General features: G+C 38.4%; 2 protein-coding genes across 10 annotated transcripts in view; one reads left to right on the top strand and one right to left on the bottom strand.

The window, feature by feature from the left end:
* The window catches only part of WDR53 (WD repeat domain 53), a 49,490-nt gene extending 41,156 nt beyond the window's left edge, over positions 1-8,334 (bottom strand). For 3 of the 9 annotated variants that reach the window (XM_082700240.1, XM_082700238.1, XM_082700237.1), the window contains exons 1-3: positions 7,992-8,040; positions 6,378-6,482; positions 1,058-1,553 (exon numbers count right to left, since the gene is read on the bottom strand). In XM_082700240.1, coding sequence (XP_082556366.1) covers positions 1,058-1,537 — 480 coding nt within the window. In that variant the 5' untranslated portion in view covers positions 1,538-1,553; positions 6,378-6,482; positions 7,992-8,040. Of the gene's footprint in view, positions 1-1,057; positions 1,573-6,377; positions 6,483-7,991 lie in introns of all 9 variants that reach the window. The other 6 variants (XM_082700234.1, XM_082700235.1, XM_082700239.1 and 3 more) reach the window with 6 other exon arrangements.
* Positions 8,335-8,456: 122 nt separating this feature from the next.
* On the top strand, positions 8,457-24,108 carry FBXO45 (F-box protein 45; the record flags this gene model as incomplete). The annotated part of the gene is made up of 3 exons (XM_082700444.1): positions 8,457-8,771; positions 16,247-16,603; positions 20,910-24,108. 3 exons carry the CDS (start codon positions 8,457-8,459, stop codon positions 21,093-21,095), a joined length of 858 nt encoding a protein of 285 aa, XP_082556570.1. The 3' UTR covers positions 21,096-24,108.
* Positions 24,109-26,890: the final 2,782 nt, after the last annotated feature.

The following is a 26,890-nucleotide window of genomic DNA, read 5'->3' as shown; positions in this document are numbered from 1 at the left end:
ACATACAGGCTTTGGAGCCAGAGAGAATGAAGATTGGAATCTCAATTCAGGCAGCTATGTGGACACTTATTTTAAACCTCAGTCTCATTTCTAAAAAAGAAATAGTAACTACCAGGGTGTGGTTAGAGTGAAGACTAATATATGTAAAGCTGGCAAGTACTAAGTGCTCACCAAAGAGAAGTCATGATTATTCTTACTCCAGTGACACAAGATTTACTTTTAAGAAGTACATCTGCTTTGAGAAAATTCAAGCTATCAGGGACAGAGGGGGAGCTTTCTTTTATTAAACCAAAATCTGGGGGCACCTGGGTGGTTCAGTTGGTTAAATGTCTGCTTTTGGCTTGGGTCATGAACCCAGGGTCCTGAATCAAGCTTGGCAGGGATCTGCTTCTCCCTCTCCTCCCTGCTTGGCTCCCTCTCTCTCTCAAATAAATAAAATCTTAACAAACCCGAAATCTGCTTCTATAGGACTTCTATTTAGACTAGCACATTCTACTTTTCCCTCTCATGAAAACCAAGAATTAAACACTTCCATTTCCTCCACAAAATGGAGTTTCTAGATACATCTACTCTCCTGATGGCTTTCTTCTGAATTTGGTCTAACTTGTGATATTCCTTTCAAAACTCAATGAATGCAATGCTCTGATCTTGGTCACCAATACACAATACTTCAATAGATGTACTACAGAATTTTAAAGTAAAAACAAAAAAATCCTTATTTAAAAAAAAAAGTTTCTATAGAGTGGGTGATAAAGTCTGCCTTTAGCATGCTCTTTTCTTTAAAAAGATATTTAGAATCAAATATTTGAATTCCCAGAGTTTATGACTCTCAGGTATAGAGAAAGGAAAGCTAAAGGATAAATGATTACTTTGTGAATGAAACCTACTAGGCTTTGTCAAGTTAGCATTAAAAATGCAGTAGAAGTAAGGCTAATGATTCATACATAGAAAAGACATGTCAGTAGAGAACAGAAAAAGCAAAGATTTACTTAGCCTGATCAGTAATTTGATCATTCCTAATTTAGAAATTATCCAAGTACTCTCTGCAAAGCATTACCTGCATATCCAGTCCACATGATACCAGGCTCTGAGGCCTTTGAGGCCGAAAAGCTACAGAGGAACAGATATTGGAATGTCTCTTCAGTGATCTGCTAACTTTCTTATTTTCCAAGTCTAGGATTTTAATTGACCCAGAGTCATCAGCAGAAGCCAGCAGGTTTTCAGTGTCATTCAATGAGAGGCAATTGATTTCTTCTTCATTCACATGAAAATGGTCCACGGAACCTTTGAGGGACCGGACATCCAGTAAGCTAATGGTTTCTCCATGTGAGGCATAGAGCTTGGTGGGGCAGGAGGGAGAGAATAAGACACTGGTAACATCATCAGCTCCTTGGAAGCGTGTATGTCCTAAAGGAGTCCCATCTTCACCCCAAGCCATGAGATCACCACCCTCTGCTCCAGAAGCCACTAGCCCTTCTTGACTTGCATTCAGGCAGAGAATAGGAGAAGAATGTCCACCAGTCCATTTGACAGCCATTATGGCCCAGGAGACCCTGAGAGGAGGGGGAAAAACTACAATCTCTTATTTAAGATCCTGATGGTAGCAGACAAATGCAATATGCAGTATTTCATTTAAATATTTTTTAAAAGACATCTAAAAAAAACTTAATTTAAAAAAAAAAGACATTTGAAGATCAAGTCTACAAAAGCCTAGCTAAGACACAGGATCATGGGGCCCCTGGCTGGCACATGCATAAACAGGCTTTCTTTGTAATCAGGGTCCCAGGCGAACCTGGTCTCCCAGTATTTGATGTGGGGCCCACACAAGAATAAACATTATAGGGGGACCTGGGTAGCTCAGTCGGTTAAGTGTATGCCTTCCACTCAGGTCATGATCCTGGGGTCCTGGGATTGAGCCCCATAGCGGGGCCTGCTTCTCCCTTTCCCTCTGCCCTCTACACCCCAATTCATTCTCTACCCCTCCTGAAATAAATAAATCTTAAAACAAACAAACAAACAAACATTATATACTTAAACTAAGAAAATACTTTTTTAAAAGAGATCTGCTTGGGGCGCCTGGGTGGCTCAGTGGGTTAAGCCTCTGACTTCGTCTCAGGTCATTATCTCAGGGTTTTGGGATTGAGCCCTGTATCAGGCTCTCTGCTCAGCAGGGAGCCTGCTTCCCCCTCTCTCTGCCTGCCTCTCTGCCTAATTAATGATCTCTGTCTGCCAAATAAATAGATAAATAAATATTTTTTAAAAAAGAGAGCTGCTCAATCATTAGGTTATATCTTTTATCTGAATGTTTTAGAGAATAGATTCTCTGGGTTTGAATAGATCTACTATATATTATTAGCTGGGTGACTTTGGGCCAGTTACTGAACTTCTCTGTGATTCATTTTCCTTCTTTATAAAATTGGGGTGGTAATAATAATAGCACCATTTTATAGGATCATAGAAAAGTAAATAAAATATGTAAAGCACATATAATAGTGTTTGGTACATGAGTGCTCAACAAATATTACCATTATCACTTTTTTTAAAGTAATCTCTACACCCAACGTGGGGCTTGAACCCACAACCCGAGATCAAGAGTGGCAAGCTCCATCAACTGAGCCAGTCAGATGCCCCTCACTTTTCCCAATTTTATTAGGCTGGTCAAAGTGGCATCTTGGATCTACACCAATGGTGCTCAAAGTATAACCTCCAGACTGTGAGCATCACCTAGGAACTTAGAAATTACCCAACACCACCCTAGACCAACTGAACCAGAAATACTGGGGTTGGGGCCCAGCCATGTGTTTTAACAAGCCCTCCAGGTGATGCTGAGGTATGCTAAAATTTGAGAATACTACACCAATAATCATCCAGGGAAATGGTTAAAAAAAGACCCTTGGGTTTTACCACCAGAGACTAATTCAGTACATTATTTAACTTTATTCTCAAGACAACCCTTCTGTTTAGTATTATTCCATTTTAAAGATAATAAAACTTGAGTTTCAGAAGTGTTAAATAATTTGATCAAAGTCACCTGGCCTTTAAGATTTGACCCGATATAAAGGGATCCCAAATTTTTATTTTATTAAAGATTTTATTTATTTATTTGACAGCGAGAGAGAGCAGGAGAGCACAGCAGGGGAGTGGCAGAGGGAGAAGTAGGGAGCCTGATGTGGGGCTTGATCCCAGGACCCTGGGATGATGACCCAAGCCAAAAGCAGTTGCTTAACCAACTGAGCCTCCCAGGCGTCCCTGGCTCCCTAATTTTTGAATAACGAAGACTGTCTTCTAACAATTCCACTGACAATAGTTACAGCTCAGGATCATAACCTGAGCTGAAGGCAGAAGCTTTAACCCACTAAGCCACCCAGGAACCCCTTGACAATAGTTTTCAACTTTAGTATTCTCTGAAAGTACAGAAAATAAACAAAAGTCACAAATAATTCATTACTGCTTTTTTAAATTTTATTTTTAAAGATTTAGTGAGTGGTGTGCTCATACAAGGAGGGGGAGGGGAAAGCAGAGAGGGAGGAAGAAGCAGGCTCCCTGTTGAGCAAAGAGCTTGATACCCTGCTCCCTGGCTTGCTGACCTGGATGGAAGGCAGACTCTTAAAGGACTGAGCCACCAAGGGACCCTTCATTATGGCTTTTATTTTTTTTTTAAATTTTTTTTTATTTTTTAAAGATTTTATTTATTTATTTGACAGAGATCACAAGTAGGCAGAGAGGCAGGCAGAGAGAGAGAGAGGAGGAAGCAGGATCCCTGCTGAGCAGAGAGCCCGATGCGGGACTCGATCCCAGGACCCTGAGATCATGACCTGAGCCGAAGGCAGCGGCTTAACCCACTGAGCCACCCAGGTGCCCCTCATTATGGCTTTTAAATGTACTCATGTATTTTTACTATTTTTTATTAAAGTTTATTTATTTATCTCTACACCCAACATGGGGCTCAAATTCATAACCCTGAGATCAAGAGTCACATGCTCTACTGAATAAGCCAGCCAGGTACCCCATACTCACGTATTTTTAATTTTCTTATCACCCGCTTACTCTTAACAGTAGTGCTTATGTGCAAAATTTAGAATCCTGATACACTAGGTATCCCGGATTTATACAATGAAATTGCCACATAAGAGTACCCTGCCTCAACTGTATGTTGGGTAAATCAAAAAAGGAAATAAGGGCAATTTATGTAACTCTAAATGTTCAGACAAAAAGAAGCAAACAAATCTACCTGAACAAATTTAATGTTTAATTTCACAAGCCAAGGGAGAATTTCTCTACTGAGAAACTGCCACAGCTGCTTTCATATTTTCAGATATGACACCTGAATTCAATCCAATTGTACAGATAAATTTCCTAATATTGTTTTGAAAAATAATTTAAAGTACTGGCAATCTGCCTAAAGTTTCTATTCCTGACACAAAGCTTACTTCCTCCCATTTTTAGGCACTCACACATACACAAAATAACTAGACTGCTAAAAAAAAAAACCTTTCAGTAATCAAAGTAACAGAGGGGTGGGGGGAGTAACAGAAACATGGTCACAAAATCATATATAGCAATTTTCATAAAGAGGACAAAATGGGAAAGACAAAAAGATACTTTATTTCAGCAGAAGCACTGAATTAGAATACAGAGGAAACTAGTTAGAGACCAAAGCAAGTAAGTTTTAAAGGAGAGGTTTGGAGAGGAAATGGCTCAGAGAGAGGTAAAGACAGGGAACTCTGGTGGTTTGATTTTTGCTGACAAGTAATGGAACAGAAGTTAAATAATTTTCTACCATAAAAAACTTGTGCCAAATGCTCAAGATAAGCCAAGAAAAAAGAACACTTAGCACAATTTAAAATGAAAGGTATTAATATTTAGGCTTAGGGACTGTCATCTGTGGTGACTACTGATTTGTCAGATAATAGAGACAATATACTACCTTAAAATATGAAATTTGTAGTAACCATTGAAAATGCCACTTCAACTACAAATAATTTTGTTTAGGGGCACCTGGGTGGCTCAGTTGGTTAAGAGGCTGCCTTTGGCTCAAGTCATGATCCCAGTGTCCTGGGACAGAGCCCTGCATCAGGCTCCCTGCTCAGCGGGAAGCCTGCTTCTCTCTCTCCCACTCCCCCTGCTTGTGCTCCCTCTCTCACTGTGTCTTGCTCTGTCAAATGAATAAATAAAATATTAAAAAACAAAAACAAATAATTTTGTTTAACTCTTTTCTTTAGAGATCTGATCACGTATTTCCTACATTAGTTTTAGTTTTTCTACAGTGAAACAACTTTAAAGTCCGGAAGTCTGCCCTCTACAGCTTTAGGATTTTATGTGTATAGAGGTTTTGGATCCCTGCTGGGATTTTAGGTTTTATCTATGACAAGAATGAAATAGGGCTTCTAGTACTTCTATTTCTCCATCACATTTTCTACCCACAGGGGACCTAAATAAATGCTGACTATCAGACAAAGTATATTTCTTCTAAATATAATTTTTTTAAAGGAAATGATTAACTCAATTTTAAAGACACATTTGGTTAAGCTCACCCCAAGTGTGAGGAATTAGGCAATAAATGGATTTTGTACTTAAAGGAATTATTATAGATAAGAACACTGTTCCCGTAAATTCTTCCATAATGGAAGCAGTAATATCTACCTATTAATCTCATAAGAACAAGGTCAGCTCTACCTTAACCTCTTAAACAAATTAAACTTCTAATCTCTACATCATATGGATAATATTTACTGATCACTAACTATTAGAAAAATAAAAATAGAGACCTATTAGCTTAAGCAGACTATTAATCACTGAGTCAACCAGAGCCCCCCAAATCACGTTTCCTTAGTCTACAAAATTATTGTTATTACTTAAAACACACCCAAAAAACACCGTCAAAAAGTATTAACAATAGACTGCTGTGGTAGAAGGCAGTGGGAAAAAATATATAATTAAATCTGAGTTAAAGGAAAACAACCTTTCAGAAATGATTTGTCAAGCCACTGTTTCTTGTTTTTCTCTTACTGGGACTGGAAAGCCTACCAGAAGTAGGTAGTGCCACTATTTCCATATTCAGGTATCAGGTCAACAAGTTTCTCTTCTCATAGGTAAGGTCTAAGGGTAATGTCTAAAGCACAGCAAGTAATCATGTCCTCCTGTGAATGACTGTAATTAGATAATAGATTCCTTCAACACCTATGAGATCATAGAGAGGGCAGGTAAAGGTGGGGTATCTTGAGAGCAGTTTTAGAAAGGGTAGAGGACAAAGATGGAAGTTCTGAACAGTCAGTCAGAGGGCAAGAGGGTACTAAAAATTGGGGAGGGGCAAGATCAGGAGGGCGATTTGTAGAAAGAAAAGAACTTAGTCATAAAGAAAATCTTTTCCAGGGCACCTGAGTGGCTCAGTCGGTTAGGCATCTGACTCTTGATCTCAGCTCAGGTCTTCATCTCCAGGTGGTGAGTTCAAACCTTCATGGGGATCCACACTGAGTATGGAGCTTATTTAGAAAAAAAAAATTTTTTTAGGGGCGCTTGGGTGGCTCAGTGGGTTAAACCTCTGCCTTCGGTTCAAGTCATGCTCTCAGGGTCCTGGGATTGAGCCCCACATCTAGCTCTCTGCTCAGCAGGGAGCCTGCTTCCCCACCCCTTTCCCTGCCTGCCTCTCTACCTATATGTGATTTCTGCCTGTCAAATAAAGAAATAAAATCTTTAAATTTATTTAAAAAAAAAAAAAAGAAAGAAAAAACTTTTTAAAAGAAATCTAAGTTCCTTCTCAGACAAAATTTGGACCTCCTTCCTTGGATGTCTTACAGTTCAAAGTTGAAAATGAATAATGAATAAAACTTCCTAGCCTGAGATTACAGTACCATTCAAATAATATCACTATCACTATAGTAAATGTAAGCCAACTTTTCTTCACATGTGTAGGGTTTTCCACAGTTGGCCTTGATGTGGAGAAGCTGGATAGCGACCAAAATGATTCAAGGCCTATGGCATCAGCACTAGTAAGGAAAGAATCTGGGATACTAAGCTGGGAGAAAAAACAAAACAAAACAAAACAAAACAAAACAAACATCCGGGATGAAGAGACTAGCAAATAAAAATCAAACACCATTTACCATAGAGTAGAGAAGGCAGTTGCTGTTCTTTTGTTTTTAATGGTGAAATAGAAATGTATTTATACACGGCAGGGGAACTACTTAAAAAGATTTCTTACTACATAAAGGCAAGACAGTGGAGTTCACTACTAAAGGAATCTGTGAGCCCTATTATAGTAATAACCTCTGAGTTGTTTTGAGAGTTATATAAAACCTGAGTAAAGGACTCTACCACAGTGCCTTGTTCACATGATGGCTAGTATTTTCCCTCACTAAATATTCTTTAAAACCTGTCAGAAAACTTCTGGTCACTTAGGAAAATGCAGTATGACCAAATGCGTAAATTCTTTCACTTCCAAGATGTCATCTGTAATTACAGCCTCCACATCATTCTCCCTTTTGGAATGCCTAATTATATAAAAACACGCTGCCTTGATCCGCCTACTAATCGGGTTAGTAGGAAAGACTGGGAAAGGCTGCATTTTGTCCAAAAGAATGGAGCACTTAATCAGCAATTACACGGCACTTTGAGGCTATCCAAACATTTGGGCGGGGGTAGGGGAAGATTCAAATGACGACCTTACTTGCTAAATATACGATATTCGGATTAAGTAGATGTTCTGATTAAGTACACTACCGATAAGGAACAAAAGGGTCTGACCAGGAGAAGACGACCTCAGCTGCTAAAAGTAAAGAAAGAAGATCCAATTCAAGCCGTAGGTGGAAAGCTAAGAACTGGCTAGCAAAGCGAGGGAAGTTTCATGCGTTAGGTTGGAGCCTGGGGCAGGGATCTGACACAGGGAAACCTCACAGGGAAAGGGGCCCAGGAAGGCGGACGCGAGACCACTAGATCAAAAAGAGGAAAAGGCACCGGAGGACAGCCACAAAACCGCAGCGCTAGCCTCATACCTGCGCTTCCCGCTTCCCTCCTCGGCGCCTCGCGATGACCTCACCCGTGAGCGCCCAATCCCATGTAGGACTGGGCGCCGGGCGCCTCAGCCAAACAGTCACATCCGGGGCCGAGAGGAACCGCGAGCGAGCTGGGCGTGCGCCCTTGCTTCGTGCCCTCAACCAGTATGGCGGAGCCACGGGCGCGCCGCGGGGAGGCCGTGCGAGTCGGGCGGTTCCGACGCCCGCGCTGAGCCGGGGAGGAGGGGCGGGGGACGCCCGTGCAGCCGGTGCGTCTGCCCTTAGTGAGGCGGGGCGCGCGGCGGACGCCCCCGGGCAGGGGCGGGAGTGGTGGAGGGCCGGTGGTTGGCTGTGAAAGGGGCGGTGAGCGAGGTTCTCTGGTCGCAAGGCGAGGCTTGGCCTCCCCAGCAGAGACGGGGAGAAGCGGCGGCGGCAGCGGCGGCCCTTGGGCCGGCTGGTGAGGCGATGGCGGCGCCAGCCCCGGGGCCTGGGGGAGCCTCCGGCGGGGCTGGCTGTAGCGGCGGCGGCGGCGCGGTCGGCGGTTCGGGCTCAGGGTCTGCGGGGGCAGGGGGCCGGCTGCCTAGCCGGGTGCTGGAATTGGTGTTTTCCTACCTGGAGCTGTCCGAGCTGCGAAGCTGCGCCCTGGTGTGCAAGCACTGGTACCGCTGCCTGCACGGTGATGAGAACAGCGAGGTGTGGCGGAGCCTTTGCGCCCGCAGCCTGGCAGAAGAGGCTCTACGCACGGACATCCTCTGCAACCTGCCCAGCTACAAGGCCAAGGTGAGGGAGCCCCGGGCCACGCCGCTGCCCCCAGTCCCGCTTCTCTGCGCCGCGCTCAGTCTCAGTGCTGCTCATCTAAGCTCTGACTCAGACTCCTCGCCTCACCATCCCGCCTTTGCGCGGCTGCAGTCAATACCTTACCTCACCTCCCCCCTCCATAAAGATCCTCTTCTCTTTGAAGTTCTGCTCCTTAACGTACCCCACTTCCATGATGTACTTTTTAAAGGACCAGATAGTTTGCAATTCCTGGTTCCCATCACTCATTCCACTTTCCACAGTCTTCTCCCCAAAAGGCAGGCCACCCCCCCTCCATTTTTGTACCTTTCAGTACTCTTATCTTGTTTTTTATGAGGTCATCTCGGCTGTCTTAACACCGGCTTAGTTTCTAAGATGTTTGCTTTCTCCCCACATTCACCTCACCTTTTCCAGACTATGATTTTTAACTGTCCCCCCCCCCCATTTTCTCCCAAGTTCTCTAATTCCCTCCATTATGTTTCGGGCTTATGAGAGTGGTCCTAGACATTCTACTGTGGTCGTAAACTTTCTATGTGGTCGTAGGCATTCTACTAGGTTTCAAGATACAGGCTTTAACAGAACATCCCTTTCTCCCCCATGGGCACCACTTAACTGTCCTAATCCTGCCTTGTCTCACTATTTGGCTACTTCTCTGCCAACTTTTTCATAGTTCCACCTTGATGGTATGCCTTTTCTGTTCCATTTGTCATCTAATGTGCTGATACCGGTTTTGCTGCCTTTTTGCCTCCTAGTTTCTTGTGCATACTCCTGCCTTGTTCATATACAAGTGAAAATTTCAAGTAACAGGTTATGGCAGGGCTGAGAAGATTCTTCAGGCAATATAAACAAAGGCCTGGAGCTTGTATTCAGTTGGATAGATAACTGTTCAGTACAGCAGTTACTGGGAGCAAATATGAGAGAGGATGAAGCCTGCCCTAGAATGTGGTAAACATAAAAAAATACATTAATAACTAAAAAGGGTATATACCACTTTTCAAACTAGACTGCCAAGGAGGGGAGTCAGAGTAAGAAGTAAATTTTTTTCTTTATGAAATAGATGTAAAATTTATTCTTATGTAATAAAGGAAATTTTCATTTAATACAATAAGGAATATTGCCATTATGTATGTCAACTATCAAATTTTTATTAAGTGAAATAACGTTAATTTATTAGGACAATATTTGTACATGGTGGATGCTTAGTGGATACTAGTTGTAATTTATGTAGTAGAGCGCAGAACATGGCAGTTTTGTCCTGCTTTGCCTGAAAACAGATAGGCTTCATACATTTTATTTAGCTTTTTTTAAAATAAACCTTATTGTTTTTAACTTATTTTCAACAAGACCTTTTTGTAATTGGTCTGTAATGTATCTATTTACAGGAGTCCAGTATGTGTTAGGTAATGTGTTCATGTGAGCCAACATGCAAAAGAAGCAAAATAATATCAGCAAAATGTCTTCTTTTGCATGTTTTGCATGTTGCACCAGCCACCCAGTTTAGTTTCCTTTCTTGTATGCAGCCTATGTTACGTGTTTTTTGTATTCTTACAGAGGTATTTTAGGTTTTTTAGGTTTTTAAACACTTCGTGTGTCTTTCTACCACACTCATGGTAGGTATTGTAAACTAGTACTAATCATATGTTCATTCAGATGTTGCAGAACTTTTCTTGCATGTCTTGAGAATTAAAAGATTAATTCAAAAGAAGTCAGATAGCCTAGTAAGGAAGTCCTCAGTCAAGGAGAGAAGAAAAATGTATAGAAATAACACATGATAGAAATTACTCTTGTTAGAGTTATTATAAATACTGGAAATATATATATTCACACACACTAGAACTTCAGTGAAAGGAAAGATGTACAAGTTGAGTGGAGGCTTGGAGAAGTTTTGAGGTTAGGATTATATTTGAGCTGAATTTTAAAGATAGGATTTGAACATTTTACTAAGAAGAAATACCCTGAGCAAAGCAGGACAAGAGGAAAGCAAAGGATTTGTAGAGTGTATGTTTTTATTTTAAAAAACGTGAGTGCCAGGCACTGTGCTCAGTTTTGCAAATGCGGTGGAATAAAAACAGACCCAAAACTTTATGGATGCCTTACTTTTTGGAGCTTACAGTTTAGTGGGGAGTGGGGAGATAGATAATTAATAAAATCATCATACAGTTATAAAATTGCATCTGTGGTAGGTACTGTGAAGGAGAAGTACATAGTACTCTGAATGTCAGTAATGGAGGATTTGACCAAGGTAGGGAGGTCAAGGAAGGCTTTCTCTGAGGATACAATGCATGAAGTAAAATCTGAACAGTAAGGCCAAGGGGAGAGAAAAGAGCCTTCCAGGAGGAAACTTGATGAGTATGAGGGGTAGAAAACGCATCAGTGTGGCTGCATCATGGAGAGCAAAGGTGAGACAGGTTTTAGAGAAAATGAAAGAGGTGGGTTGAGGCCAAACTATAGGGAAGCCATTTTGAATTGTAAGCAAGAGGGGGTTAGGAGTGTGGAGATTGGTGTGATTTTTTTTTTTTTTTGCATTTTTAAGAGGTTATTTCTGACTTCAGTATAGAGAACAGATTGGAGGAGGACCTTAGAAATATGGGTAGATCAGTTAGGAAGTGGGTAGTGTAGGAGATGGGGAGAAATGTAGGAAATATTTAGAAAGTAAAATCTACAGGACTTGGCAATAGATTTGAAATAGGGGTGAGGGAGAGGGAGGTGCCAAGAATGACTTCTAGATATCTCGATTATATAATTATGGGAATCACCTGGGCTAGATTTAGGAGGAATAGCCTGAGTTCAATTTTTGTAGAGTAGAATTTACAGTGTTTTTGAGACAGCTGAGAGATTTCAGATAGGCAGCTGTTACAATTTGGAGCTTAGAGGAAAGACTAGAGATATAAAAGGGTTTAGGGAGACTGAATTGAAGAAGTGGGAGTATAATTATAAAGGTATGTTGAGACTAGATATACTATGGATGTTCTTGGCATATCGGCTTCATTGTATAGTTTGGGCTTTATTCTCCCATTTTAAACCATAGAAGTTTGCACAGAGGAGTGACAAGAGCTGTGGTTTAGAAGAACTAGGCCATAAGATGAATTGGACAGAACAGGGGTTAGTACCTGTACCAGAGGTCCTTAAGAACGGAACAACGGAACTAATACGCAGAGCGGAGAAGAGGATGTCTGGGAGAGCTATCACAGAGAACAAATGCACATAAGTGGACAGCTGACTGGGAGTGAATGAGATGAAGAAGAAGAAAGATAAAGTCATAGGATTTCCAGGGAGCCTGTCCAGCTAAGAGGAGGATGGGAATAGGCATAGGATAGCATAAAACTCAAAAGTATTTGGAATTTCCAGTCTATTTAAGATTTGTCTTCTTTTTAAAAGTTCATATTTTAGGCTACCTGGGTGGCGCAGTGGGTTAAAGCTTCTGCCTTCAGCTCGGGTCATGATCCCAGGGTCTTGGGATCTAGCCCCACATCAAACTCTTTGCTTGGTGGGGAGCCTCCTTACCCCTCTCTCTCTGCCTGCCTCCCTGCCTACTTGTGATTCTTTCTGTCAAATAAATAAAAATCCTTTTTTTAAAAAGTTCATATTTTGTATGTCATCAGGGAACAACAATTATTTCAGTCATACTTAGCAGCTAACTATAATATATTCTCTAATTTTTAGACCTAGATCCTAAAGTACGTCTTAAAATTGTTTTTTTTTTTAAAGATTTTATTTATTTATTTGACAGAGAGAGATCACAAGCAGGCAGAGAGGCAGGCAGAGAGAGAGAGAGGAGGAAGCAGGCTCCCCGCTGAGCAGAGAGCCCGTCGCAGGACTCGATCCCAGGACCCTGAGATCATGACCCGAGCCGAAGGCAGTGGCTTAACCCACTGAGCCACCCAGGCGCCCCTAAAATTGTTTGTTTTAATGTAAAATTTAGGTTGTGCATTAGACTGTGAGAAAGGAACTATGGATTGTTTTTTATTTATTAATTTGTGTATTTATTTTTCCATTTCATCTGAATTTTTCAGATGAAAAATTATCTTAACTATAAGGATATAAATAAAAGAAAAATTATCAAAAAGTATTGAAAAGATAAGGACACTTAACACAGTAACAATGTCAATATCAATGAAGTATAAGGAAATTAATAATTCCTTAATGTAACCAAATTGTTAAAATTTCCAATTGTTTCAGAAATGTCAAATGCTATAATTTTAATTTTAAGTTTATTTAATCAAGATCTATATAAGGTTCTCATGGCAAACAGTTGATATATTTCTTAAGGCTATTTTATTTCATTCATTCATTTATAAAAGATTTTATTTATTTGAGAGAGAATGAGAGAGAGCATGAGAGCAGGGAGGGTCAAAGGGAGAAGCAGACTCCTGGTCAATCAGGAAGCCTGATGCGGGACTTAAGCCTGGGACTCCAGAATCATGACCTGAGCCAAAGGCAGTTGTCTTAAAGGCTATTTTAGCCAACAGATTCTGCCTCCTTCTTTCCTAACTTCCATTCCTGCAACTTCAACTTATCTGTTGAAGAAATCAGGTTGTTTACTCTGTTTCCCTCAATCTGGACTTTGCAGATTTCATTCCCATAGTGTTCCTTAACATGCCCTTCTGTTCTAGGCTGAGAGAAGTTGGACAATTTAGTAAGATTAGTGTTTTCCTGTTGTTTTTCAATATATTTTTTACTGGAATCAAGTAGTTGGGTTGGATACAGACTTCTTGTTTGTTTGTTTTAGAAAAATTTTTTTAAAGATTTTATTTATTCATTTGACGGAGATCACAAGTAGGTGGAGAGAGAGAGGAGGAAGCAGGCTCCCTGCCAAGGAGAGAGCCCGATGCGGGACTCGATCAGGACCCTGAGATCATGACCTGAACCGAAGGCAGAGGCTTAACCCACTGAGCTATCTAGGTGCCCTGTTTGTTTGTTTTTAAGATTTTATTTGTCAGAGAGAGAGAGCATGCACAAGCAGGGGGAGAGGCAGGCTCCCCACTGAGGAAGGAGCCTAATGTGGGACTTGATCCAAGGAGGCTGGGGTCATGACCTAAGGCAGACGCTTAACCTCCTGAGCCACCCAGACATCCCAGGTTGGATACAGACTTAAATGTTGTATGGTGCCAACTATGATGGATAAGAACTTAGGAGAGAGAAATTGGGGATTGGATGGTTCCAGTTAGACTACCTTCATATAGGTGGCAAGACTAGATCTCGTCTTAGAGGATATAGGATGTGTTTGAGAAGGAAAGCAGGTATATTACAGAGTGAAGTTAGAAAGGGAAGTAGGAAGAACCATACCTGAAGGGCTTTGAAAACCAGGAAGAAAAATTCACAGTTAATATGGTAGTTAGTATGGAACCATCTGTGGTTATTGAACTGGGATGGAATGTAATAAAGGTGCTCTTTTAGAAAACTAGGTCTGGAAAGAAATTAGGAAGAGAGTTAAGGACTGAGTTCTGGAGAGTTTTAGGGGGCAGAAGTAGGATGGCCACCAGAAAAGAGTACAGTGAAGAAAGATCAGTCCAGAGTAGTAGGAAGAAGTCAGAAATCTGAAGAAGTGGCTGTCAACAATGTCTCTGTGACAAAGAGAAGAAGCATAGAGAAAAAGCAATTAGTATTTATAAGAATTGGGGAATAGACATAGGTAAGTATGTTAAAAATTTTATAATAAAGATTTTATAAAGTATTTTATATTTTAGTTGTTAAACCCTCTTGAGTTTTTTAATACTTAATATATTGGGGACATTTTACTCTCCCATTTAATCTTATGTTCTGATTTTTTTAATGTGCTTAAAAGTAGGAACAGATAGGAAAGAATTTAGAAATATTTCAGTATGGGGGCGCCTGGGTGGCTCAGTGGATTAAGCCGCTGCCTTCGGCTCAGGTCATGATCTCAGTGTCCTGGGATCGAGCCCCACATCGGGCTCTTTGCTCAGCGGGAGCCTGCTTCTCTCTCTCTCTCTCTCTGCCTGACTCTCCGCCGACTTGTGATCTCTCTCTCTGTCAAATAAATAAATAAAATCTAAAAAAAAAAAAAAAAAAAGAAATATTTCAGTATGATAGCCTCCTAAATCAAGCAGGGGTTTTGTTTGTTTTTTGTCTCTGGTCTTCAGTGTAACAGTGAAGCAGTGAGGTACTGGCTAATAGTAACTGAACACTGGATGAAGAGATACCTGACTTCTCTTTGGGGTTCTTGCTCTAACTAGCTGTTGAGTTTTAGGTCTGTGTCCTCATCCCTGTGTTGCACTAGGTCTTTTTGAGGCCCCTCATAATGAAATCTTTGATTCTGGAGTTGGTGGCTTAGGTTAACTAAAGCAATAGGCCCCAACCTTTGGCTGCTTTGAGGTAGTTTGAATAAAGTAAAGAAAGAATTTCAGCAAACATACAAAGCAAACACTTTTTTTCTCCCTCTCCCAAATCAAAAACTTTAAATTACTAAAGCATGGGAAGTGTTTACTATTTGTACAGAGTAGAAATTTTTGTACAGGGTTTTGGAAGCTTAAAAAACTGGTTAGTGCAGGTCAACTAATCTGTCCTATCAGTGATAGCTATTCGTATTGACTATTTCCTTATAAACGCTAGTGTTTGAAATTAGGTGCTATTTATGGGGTTATTTGATTTGGTAAAATGAGAGTGGTGCTGTCTCAATATGTGAGTAATAATTGGCAAGGGAGCTGAGGATCTAACCTTGTTTGTGGTTATTAAAATTTTTCATAAACTTTAGAGCTGCTATGACTAAGTTCTCTGTTAAAATATTTTTTATGACAGTATTGCCAATATGAAAATTATACATCCCTTAACTTTTTGATATAAAATACTAAATATAAACAAGACTAGAGAAAATAGTTTAAAGAACCTCCCAAACCTACCACCAAGCTTTACCAGTGATTAATTCATGGACAGTCTGTTTTCATGTTTACCCCACCCACTTTCCTTTGCTAGTCCTAGATATTTCAAAGCAATTCTGAGATACCGTCATCCATAAACATTTCAGCATTATCTCTAAAATATAAGGATTCTTGCATATAACTTTAGATATTTTAAGAAATTGATTTGGAGAAACTAAACTACTGTTCAGAATTTTGATCAATAATGAGACAATGTGATTTTAAAAAATACGTGTGTGTGTGTATATGTATATATATATATGTGTCATATATATATATATATATATATCACTTTATTGTTTAAAAACATGGAGCCTAAAGCTTGGTACCTTTTTTTTTTTTTTTAAGATAGAGAGCACACAGGAGTTGGGGGGGGCATGGGAAGGGGCAGAGGGTGAGGGAGAGAGAGAATCTAAGCAGTCTCCACCCCTATCATGGAACCCAACCCAGGGGTAAATCTCACGACCCTGAGATCAAAAGTTGGAGGCTTACTGAGCCACCCAAGCATCCCTAAAGTTTGGGTACTTTTTAATGTTTAAGAAAAATCAAATTTCTGTTCCTTTGGTCTGTTTTTCATGTTTTCAGGTACGTGCTTTCCAGCATGCCTTCAGCACTAATGACTGCTCCAGGAATGTCTACATTAAGAAAAATGGCTTTACTTTACATCGAAACCCCATTGCCCAGAGTACTGATGGTGCAAGGACCAAGATTGGTTTCAGTGAGGGCCGCCATGCATGGGAAGTATGGTGGGAAGGCCCTCTGGGCACTGTGGCAGTGATTGGAATTGCCACAAAACGGGCCCCCATGCAGTGCCAAGGTTATGTGGCATTACTGGGTAGTGATGACCAGAGCTGGGGCTGGAATCTGGTGGACAATAATCTACTGCATAACGGAGAAGTCAATGGCAGTTTTCCACAATGCAACAATGCACCAAAATATCAGGTAAGAAACTGGGTTATTTTCTCAGTTCTGGTCCTTTGTCAAATCATGCCTTGATTTGTTTTAAATTTACAAAGTTTTATATAGTAGCTTTGACAACTTAAAAATAGTGTAATTGGCCTTTCTTTGCTACTCTAATAATCTTTTAGTATTTCCATATTTGTTTCCTGATACATATTTGACCTTGAGCAATCTTATCTTTGTTCTAAGTTAGGAGTTGACAAACTTTTTCTGTACAGGGTGGGTAGTAAATAGTTCAGGAATTGCAGTCCATTTGGTCTCTGTCACAGCTGTTCAGTTTTGTTTTTATAGTACAAAAACAGCCATAGATGATATGTAAATGAGTGAGCATAACTGTGTTCCAGTAAAACCTTATTTATGGGCTGCAGGCAGATTTGGCCCAATGACCATAGTTTCCCAACTTGTGCTCTATCTAGATTGTCATCTTTCATATATCATGGCACATCCAAATCTCCTTTTTCTAGACTTCTTACTCCCACAAATGCACCATGCACATGCACACACATACCCTCTGCTATTCATTAATTTTTGGATTCAAAGCCTCTTGAGGTGTCAATGATTTCTATAAGACAGGCAAATTCAGGCAAACTACTGCATTTTTTTTCTTTTCTTTTTTTAAGGTTTTATTTATTTATCTGACAGACAAAGATCACAAGTAGGCAGAGAGGCAGGCAGAGAGAGAGAGGAAGCACGCTCCCTGCCAAGCCCGATGTGGGGCTCAATCCCAGGGATCATGACCTGACCCAAAGGCAGAGGCTTAACCCACTGAGCCACCCAGGCGCCCCTATTCTTTTCATCCTAGCCTTATGCCATACTCACTTGATTCTGGGGTCAAAATTATATTCTTATTTGTAAAAAGCCATATGATTACCATACGGCCAGCTGAGTTTAAAACACTGTAATCTGACAAGAAATTGGAAGTTTTGGGGCACCTGGGTGGCTCAGTGGGTTAAGGCCTCTGCCTTCGTCTCAGGTCATGGTCTCAGGGTCCTGGGATCGAGCCCAACTTTGGGCTCTCTGCTCAGTGGGGAGCCTGCTTCCTCCTCTCTCTCTGCCTGCTTCTCTGCCTGCTTGTGATCTCTTTCTGTCAAATAAATAAATAAAATCTTAAAAAAAAAGAAATTGGAAGTTTTAAGGATTTATAGACTTAAAGATAAGGAATATTATTAGAGTCATTTCATAATGATAAAAGAGTTAATCATATAGGGGGATACAACAACTGTGTAAACATATATGCACCTAATAACAGATCTCCAAAACGCATGAAACAAAAACTTACAGAACTGAAAGAAGGAATAGGTAAATTAGCAAGTATAGTTGGAGATTTCATTACTTTTTGTTTTTAAGTCTATTTTAATATATATTTATATATTATATATTTTAATATATATTATAAATATATAAATTATAATATTTAAGTTAATATAGCAACTTCAACTTTCTTATGCTTACTATTGCAAGGTATCTCTCTTTCTCTATTCTTTTACTTTCAATCTGTCTTTGTGTTTAAAATGGGTCTCCTAGAGGGCATATAATTGGGTCTTTTTTTTTTTTTTAATTGTGTCTTTTAAATCTATCCCAATCTCATAATCTCTGTCTTTTGATCTGAATGTTTAACCCATTTACATTTAATGTAGTTGTTGGGCTGTTTGATGTTGTCTTTGTCTTTCTATCACTGAAGCTGTGTTCTTGTTTAAAAAAATCTTTTTCTCTTTGTTTTTTGGATTAGATAATTTCTGTTACTCCATCTTCAAGTTCATAGATTCATTCTCCTTACTGTATCGATTTTTCTACTAAGCCAGTCTAGTGAATTTTGGTTATTTTACCCTAGAGCTCTAAAATTTTTGTTTGGTTCTTTTTTGTAGTTTCCATTTCTCTACGAGAATCTCTGTCCATTTATCAGTTTAGATTTTGCTTTAATTCTTTGCACATATTTATAATAGCTACTTTGAATTCTTTGTCTGCCAAATAAGTTTCTATTGACTGCTTTTTTTCCTCAGAGTATAGATTATACTTTTCTGTTTCTTTTCCTATCCAGTCAGTTTTATTTTTTTATTTTTGGAATTTTAAAAAAGATTTTATTTTATTAAAACATTTTATTTTATTTTTTTAAAAAGATTTTTATTTATTTGTCGGAGAGAGAGCAGAGCACGGAAAGCTATAGGCAGTGCAGGCAGAGGGAGAAACAGGCCCCCTGCTGAGTAAGGAGCTGGATGTAGGACTTAATCCCAGGATACTGGGATCATGACCTGAGCCAAGGGCAGATGCTTAACCAACTAAGCCCCCCAGGTGTCCCATCCAGTCAATTATTTAAATTGAAAATTGGAAATTATAGATAATATGTAGTAGTAATACTGGAATGTTTTGTTTTTAGAAATCACTGTTTTTCCGAAAAGTATAGATGTTCTAGTAGGCAGTTAAGTTGCCTGGAGTCTTCAGACTAAACTCTGTCTCCACCATGGTGTATAGCAGCTAGGTCTTTGTTCAGGTTTGTTTGTTTGTTTTGGTTGGGGGATAGAGGTGTTTGACTTCTAGCCGTTACTTTTCCAGCCTGATTCTGTGGGGATTTCCTCTTTGTCTATGTAAGACAGTGATCACACAATGATTTGGGCAGTTTATTCTCGGATTTGGGGCTCATCATCTTTGTGGTTCTGTTTGCTTATGGAGTTCCTCCTCTAAGTTTCTGGGTGCTCTGCCATCTCTCAAGTTTTGCCCTCTGACACCTAAAGCTAGTGAGACTTCTGATTTCTGCTCCCTGTGTTGTGTGTTTGCTATACACTCAATCAATCAGTGGTGAAGCAGACTTGCAAATTTCACCAGGAATGGTTCTGTCATCTTAGTTTCCATCTTATGTAAAATAGGGACAAATATTAGGATAGATGGGAGAATTAAATGAGATAATACAAATAAACTACAGAATGAATACCAAGCAAAATACTCACTTTTCATTTTTATTGTTTGTTTTGTTGGTGGCAATAGTGGTGATGGTGATTAGGATGTTTTTAGGTCCATAAAATGGGGTACAATCTATGAGTTAATCTATGAGTTGGGCAAAGGGAAGAAAGAAGAATATGTTTACAGTTACTTAAATACAACAAAGAAAAGTAACAGCAACAGCAGGAATTGACATAATTGGGAAATATTAAATTCTGATTTTTGACTGCAAATGTTAGGACTTTCTGCCTCCAAGTGTATAGGTGAAACAACCTTTTGTAAATGCAAATTGTAAAAATAAAATATCCTTATTTGTCTGCTTTCCCACTTTTCCATGTGGGAAAAAGGCTGGGTATATTGTGCTTCTGCTTTAGTTTAACAATCAGTGCTGCTGTTTTTATAACTGGTATTTCAGAGCAGTGGCCTATAAAATGACTAATAAGCTTATTATTAGTCAGAATCTATAGTCAGATTTGGCTCCTCATGATTATATAAGTTCCACAGTATATTTAGAACTGCTTGTAAACTTTAGATGTTATGTGTTTTTTATTATGGTAACTTTTTATTATGATAAAATATACACAGCATTATTTATTGTTTTAACTATTGTAAGTGTACAATACAATGGCATTAATACAATGTGTGTATCCATCACCACTATCTATAGACTTTTTTGTCTTCCCCAACATAAACTCTGTGCTCATTAAACAATAACTTTCCATCTGTGTCCCTTCCTGTAGCCTCTGGCAACCTATATTCCATTTTCTGACTCTACAACTTGAATATTGCAGGTGCTTCATATAAATGGAATCATACATATTTATCTTTTTGTGTCTGGCTCAGTTCATCACTTATCATAATGTTTTCAAGGATCATCCATGTTGTAGCATGTATCAAAATTATATTTCTTTTTTATGGCTGAATAATATTCTGTTGTACAATACTAGAATAATTTGAAAAGTTTATTTAGATAACTTTTGTGTGTGTGTGTGTGTGTGTGTGTGTGTGTGAAATGTACCAAGTTACAGATTTTAGTAGTAAACTTCCTAAGAAAAGCCTTTAAACGAAGAGTAAATAAAATCTGGGAACTGTTCAGGGGGAGCATTTAAATTTTTGGTATTAAATGTAGATCCCATCTTAAAAAATACTTATCAAAATAAGCATTTGTGATGAAGTTGATATATCTTGTTTCTTCTAGATGTTACTCCCTGACCAGAAAACTTCTCTGATCATTTTTCCAGATAATTTTTAAGATATATATTCTTAATATTTTCAACTTGTTGATTTGTATATTATTCTAGCTATGCCTTTTTGGTGAGTTTCCTTCTAACCTTATTTTGTTGTTTGTTTACAGATAGGAGAAAGAATCCGCGTCATCTTAGACATGGAAGATAAGACTTTAGCTTTTGAACGTGGATATGAGTTCCTGGGGGTTGCCTTTAGAGGACTTCCAAAAGTCTGCTTATATCCAGCAGTTTCTGCTGTATATGGCAACACAGAAGTGACTTTGGTTTACCTTGGAAAACCTTTGGATGGATGACAGTGGCTTTCTTGGGATGAAAGACAGAATGGAGGAGATACCTACTTGTGGAAAGTAGAATCATGAAGTGACAGTGTCATACATGCATGCCCAAGAAACATCCTGAAAAACACATGAAATTGTTAACTGGAGAAGCAACTCTATGGCAGAGATTATCTTAGTGTTTCCTCTTTGTACTGGGCCAGAAAAATCCTCAGGGTTGCAGTTGGTTGAGTGGGCAGTAGACATATGCATGTTGCAACAGATTTTGTCTCTAAGTTAGCAATGTGTCATTACCAACTTTTAAGGTGAGATTTTAGAGATGCTATAAAGGGATAAGATAAGGAAATAGCAAGATTTTTAAGTAGTGTGTTTGTGAAGAAAGACTGATCCTGTTTTACAACTGCCTGTTTTTTCTCCAGACCCTTTTTTCCAGCCAGCTTGACTATTAGAAAAGTATGAAACTGGTTGGGTTTTATTTAATATTTTTAATATATTGAGAAGCATGGTCTGCCTGGACTGCACTTCTCTAACAGTGAGATGTAAAATTGTGCAGCTATTTTAAAAGTTGTATGTATAATAAGTGTGTAAAAAAACTTAAAAAAAGGACAAAGGGGTTGCTTTGTTCTAGTTCAATTTCTTAAAAACCACTACATGGTACAAAATTACATTAACATTTAGGGAAAATTAGGTAACTACAAAGAAGAGGATTTTAAGAGGAGATGTGTTGTATTGGCTCATTTTTACATTAATTTGGTTTATAGTTTCCATAGCTGTTACAGTCTACTATTTTTTCTTTTAACAATCAAAATTATTGTATAGACCCCTCGATCTCCTGGTTTAAGATTGAGGGAAGGCAAATCTATTTCTAATCATACAGATGTCAGTAGTAATAATAATAATGTGCATCTTATAGTGTCGGTTTTATTTTTTGGCCCTTTGAGAAAGTATCTCATAATAATACAGAACATTGCCATTTGCTCTTATAGGCCTCAAATATGAAAGCTGTTAGTCACAGACCTTCAGAAAAGAATGAATGGTCCTTTTATTTTGTAACTTTATAATGCTGTAGATACTACAATTTTTTTTTAAATTTTATATTGTTTACATCATGGCAACAAATCTAAGCCTCAAACTCTTCGTTGGGGTTATCAAGAAATGTTTACTCACCCATCTGAAACAGTGCCAGCCTGAACCCAGGTTAAGAATGTTCTTAATCTCATTATAGATAATTGCCCCCATGGGACTTGAAATAAAATACCTTGCGCTGAAAACTTCAGGTTGGCAATACTTTGAAGATTTCCTTGTAGAAGAGCTTGACATTAATCCTCTTCTTAGTTTGACTCAAAATCCGATTTCACTAATATTCTCGAATTAACAATCTAACATACACGAACTGAGATTTTCTTTTGTTGTAAGAGAAACAAATATCTTTCTGTATGAAAGTATAACTGTATGGTTTCAGATACATCTTTGCGATAAGACTTGGCTAAGGCAGGTGGTTCTTTGCTTTTCAGCTTACTGCTGTGTGTAATTTTGTTTTAAATCTAATCAAGTTAGGGACAATAAGCAGCTTGCTGGGGTTTTCGGCTTGCTCCTCAAGAGTTAAGATTATCAATACTTTTATGAAACAGGATTTCAGTGATGAGCAAAGATTTATTTTTGCCACCTGACAGGTTCACAAATTTTTATTGCGTATTTGGTATGTTGCTTAAAGGTGAACTCTGTTAATGATCTTTTCAATATACACGTCAAGAAGAAACCTCCTGGAAACCATATTTAATAGTACATAGTGAAATTATATGTTAAAAGTGTTAGAGAATATAGCTGCTACAGAAATTGATTTTTCTTGGTGTAGAACAACTCAATTTGGCAAAGTTTAAAAATTGAAGAAAAGAGGTTTAGGATGAAGGTTGATAAATGATACAACAATAAAGTCCCTTATGTACTTTATTGTTTTTTTTCAGGGTGTGATATAGCCAATTCTAAGAGCATTTGCTGAGAGTTTTGCTTATAATTTTCGTTTTGTTTTATTAGTGTAATATTCATTTAATACTCATTTGTAACAAAGTTTTGAAGGTGCTGAATGGAAAACAGAAACACGTGGTTATTGCACACTGAACCTAGAATCAAATAATTGTGTCAATATTGAACAAAAAGCCATTCTTATCTCAAAGACTTAAATTCTCTAATATGCTATTTGCAAATTTTATAAAATGAAGGTTCATACTTAGAATGAGCATCAGGGGAATGAAGAGCCTTCACTTATAACCTGATAAATTATTTTATTACTGGAGACCAATAGTAGTTGTACAGAGAATATTAAATTGTTAACAATGTTTAAGGAAAAGGAATCTCTTTCATTGGTGCTGAGAGAGTATTCAGGTAGAAGACAGCAGCACCTGAAGGTTAAGTATAAATCATCTAGACCAATAGTTCTCAAACTTAGCTGTGCTTTGGAGTCGTGTGCATTTTGAAAAATATTGTTCCTGGGGTCCCATACCCTAAAATTCTGATGTTGGTCTGGGATACGACATGATCATAAGGATTTTTTAAAACTTCCTAGGTGATTTCAGTATGCTGCTAAGTTTGAGTTTTAAATTCACCTTAAGTCTTCTCATCTGCAAAATTAAAAAAAAAAAAAAATCTTTGCTCCCTCCCTTCACTACCTCACAAGCATATTGAAGGTAAAGGAGAAAATAATAGAAAAAATATTTGTATGATGGATAAAATGTGCTATTGAAAGGCAAAGTAGTATTGGTTGTATTTTAGCTAGAACTATGATCAGGAAAGAAAAATGTGTAATTGAGTTTATCTTGTTGACTTGGGAAACTGGGAGCATTCTCTTTGGTTCTTAACTTCAGCAAAGCATGCAGATGTGTAAACAAACAATACTATTATTCATACTATGGTCTTCTGTCATACTTGAGATAGTCTGTTTTAATTATCTGGTTCTACATAGGAAAGAAAAATTGAGGCTGAAAGTCTGTAATGGCCAATGGCTCATAATTCATTAAAACTTTTCATACAAGGAGTTCTGTGGTTAATATATTATTTCATAGTTAACCATTATTTTTTTCATTATCTGACTTGAATATTAAAAGCCATTTATTTCATCTTCTTTCTTATATAAGTTTAGGTATAGATTTTACAAAGCTTCTAAAGCAAGTGGGTTTTGCCCAGTTGAATACTTAAAGTCATGGCTCAGTGATGAAGCATCTTCTGCTTTTTAGATATGATTTGACCTGGGAAAGAGAGTTGCAAAAATAACAGCCCTAAACCATATAATAGGCATTACAATTAACTTTTTATTTAAGTCCCCAAACTGCTGTTTATATAGACTATAATATGAATATTTTTTCACCTTTTTAAAAAAATGAACAGTTTTGAAGAACTAGAAATGTAAAGAGTTTTAAAGATTACTTTCTGGAAATCAACACCATCATCATTAGGACCCCTCTTATACCCTCCTGGAAGGAACAGCCCATAACCAATCCAAATACTACACTCATAAAGCATCCCTAATTTCTCTAGCTGGATATGATCTTTTCTTCCTTGAAATTTCCCTATTTTTATATTTATACTTAACTCATGCTATATTACTTTATACCTTGTATAAATTTATTTATTTTTATTATTTGTTGGTGTCTTATCTCCTCTAAACATCTTAGGACAGGATCTCTGACGGACTTACATTTATGCCCTCATCATCAGAGCCCAATAGGCAGGTGCTCACATATTTGCTGAAGGAACAGAGAAAGAATTACGTAGGCTGACTAAAGCTGCTCTGAGGTTACAGACTATAACAAAAGGTAGATAGGAAGAAATTCTGTATCCTGTTGAAGGGAAGCACGAAGGAAAGGGATATAAATCTGAAGCTAATAAGGAAGAAATGATGACTGTGAATGCATTTTAGCCATTCCCCTTTATTCTTAAATACTGATAAACTGATTTAGTTTTTGGTGTAGATTTCATATTTGTTTAGAATTAAAATTAGAATTCTGTATTTTAATTTTTTGAAATTCTGTCGTTTTGCTTTAGTTTCTTAATAAAAAGTTAAAACTAACCACCTGTGATTGCTTACATTTAAAACAACTTTTATATCTATTGGTTGGAAAGGAAAGTGGGGGGTATATCTTAGTAGGCAATTTGGTGATGGAATTTATGTATAAGATGCATGTCTTTTAATAATGGAATCCACATTTCCCATGTTTAGAATGGAAGGTGAACAGGGGATACTAATTCACTAGGATCCTGTTCTATCACCTCCACCCTAGGTATGGTAATGTCTGATAATGTTGTTTGCCAAGAGTTACAAGAGGCAAGCATGGCTGAAGAAATTGGTCCAGTGATCCAAAAGCTTAAAAGAGAATTAGTTGATCATGTTGCTAAAAGTTGCTTGACACATCAACCTTTTTTAATAGGTTCAAATTTTACAAAGGATTTTAATTTCCTTAAAAAAGTGGAATTTCTGCATTTATCTTTTTGTAAGGGAGAGCTTTACTAGTCTGTCCTAATTTTCTTTTTGGAACCTCCCCTTGAACCATTTGCATTTTATTTGATGTAGTCATTAAAATGTTATTGAGGGCATATTCTATCCTCTTCAGTATATGGTTCTTTAAAAGAGCCCCTCAGAATTGGAGATTGTCATTAATTAGCTCGTGAATACAGGATTTCATGATGAATGACTTAGGAAGTAAGACTCATTTAGGGAGTTCTCTGTAGATTAACAGTCCTTAACATCTGTTTTGTTTTGGACAAGAAAACATGCAAGAAAGAGTTTAGGGAAATTGAATTCTGTCTATCTGCTGTATGGTATTTAGTAAATTATATTGTATTTTTAAAAAACATTTCTGCCTTTTTTCCTTTATAAACAAATTAGGGATAAGATTGAGTAAGGGAATAAGTTTTGAGCTCCTATATTCCTTGAGAAAGACTTCTTGAAGTAATTTATTAAAATGCTAATATCTATAGTTAGATTAATTAGAGGCATATTGTAATGGAAATAGGCCATATATCTTTGTTTATTTTAGTGTAGCTACCCTGTCCACATTTTTCAAACAGTATTTAAAAGGTTTTTTCATTTGATGGTTGAGGGGTGCCTGAGTGGCTCAGTGGATTGGGCATCTGACTCTTGGTTTCAGCTCAGGTCATGATCTCAGAGTCGTGAGACCAAGCCCCACATCATGCTCTGCACTCAGTGGGGAATCTGCTTGTGAATTCTCTCCCTCTGCCTCTGCCCCTCCCCCTGCTCGTGCTCTCCCTCTCTCGTGAAAAAAAAACAAACACAAAAAAAAAACCTTTACAAAAAAATAAAGTTGTTCACAATCTAGTGAGAAAGCATGTGGAAATAGACTACCATGAAAGAGTCGAAAAATTGTTTTCATGGAATTATGTATTAGGAATAGTGTGGCATGGGAGAGAGGGAGTATTTGACTTAATCTGGAGTGAGATTGATTGATTGATTGATTGATTTATAAAGAGCTTGTATATTTATTTATTTGACAGAGGGAGACACAGAAAGAGAGGGAACACAAGCAGGGGGAGTAGGAGAGGGAGAAGCAGGCTCCCACTGAGCAGGGAGCCCGATGTGGGGCTCAATCTCAGGGCCGTGGGATCACGACCAGAGCCAAAGGCAGAAACTTAACAACTGAGCTACCCAGGTGTTCCCGGAGTGATATTTAAACAGTCTTAGAAAACAAATTCGAGGGACGCCTGGGTGACTCAGTTAAGCAGCTGCCTTCGGCTGGGGTCATGATCCCAATGTCCTGGGTTCGAGTCCTGCATCAGACTCCTTGCTCGGCGGGGAGCCTGCC

This window comes from Mustela nivalis (genome assembly GCF_964662115.1).
Source record: "Mustela nivalis genome assembly, chromosome: 1".
Taxonomy (NCBI): domain Eukaryota; kingdom Metazoa; phylum Chordata; class Mammalia; order Carnivora; family Mustelidae; genus Mustela; species Mustela nivalis.
The sequence above is the reverse complement of the archived record's forward strand: the minus strand, read 5'-3'. Positions and strand labels throughout refer to the sequence as shown.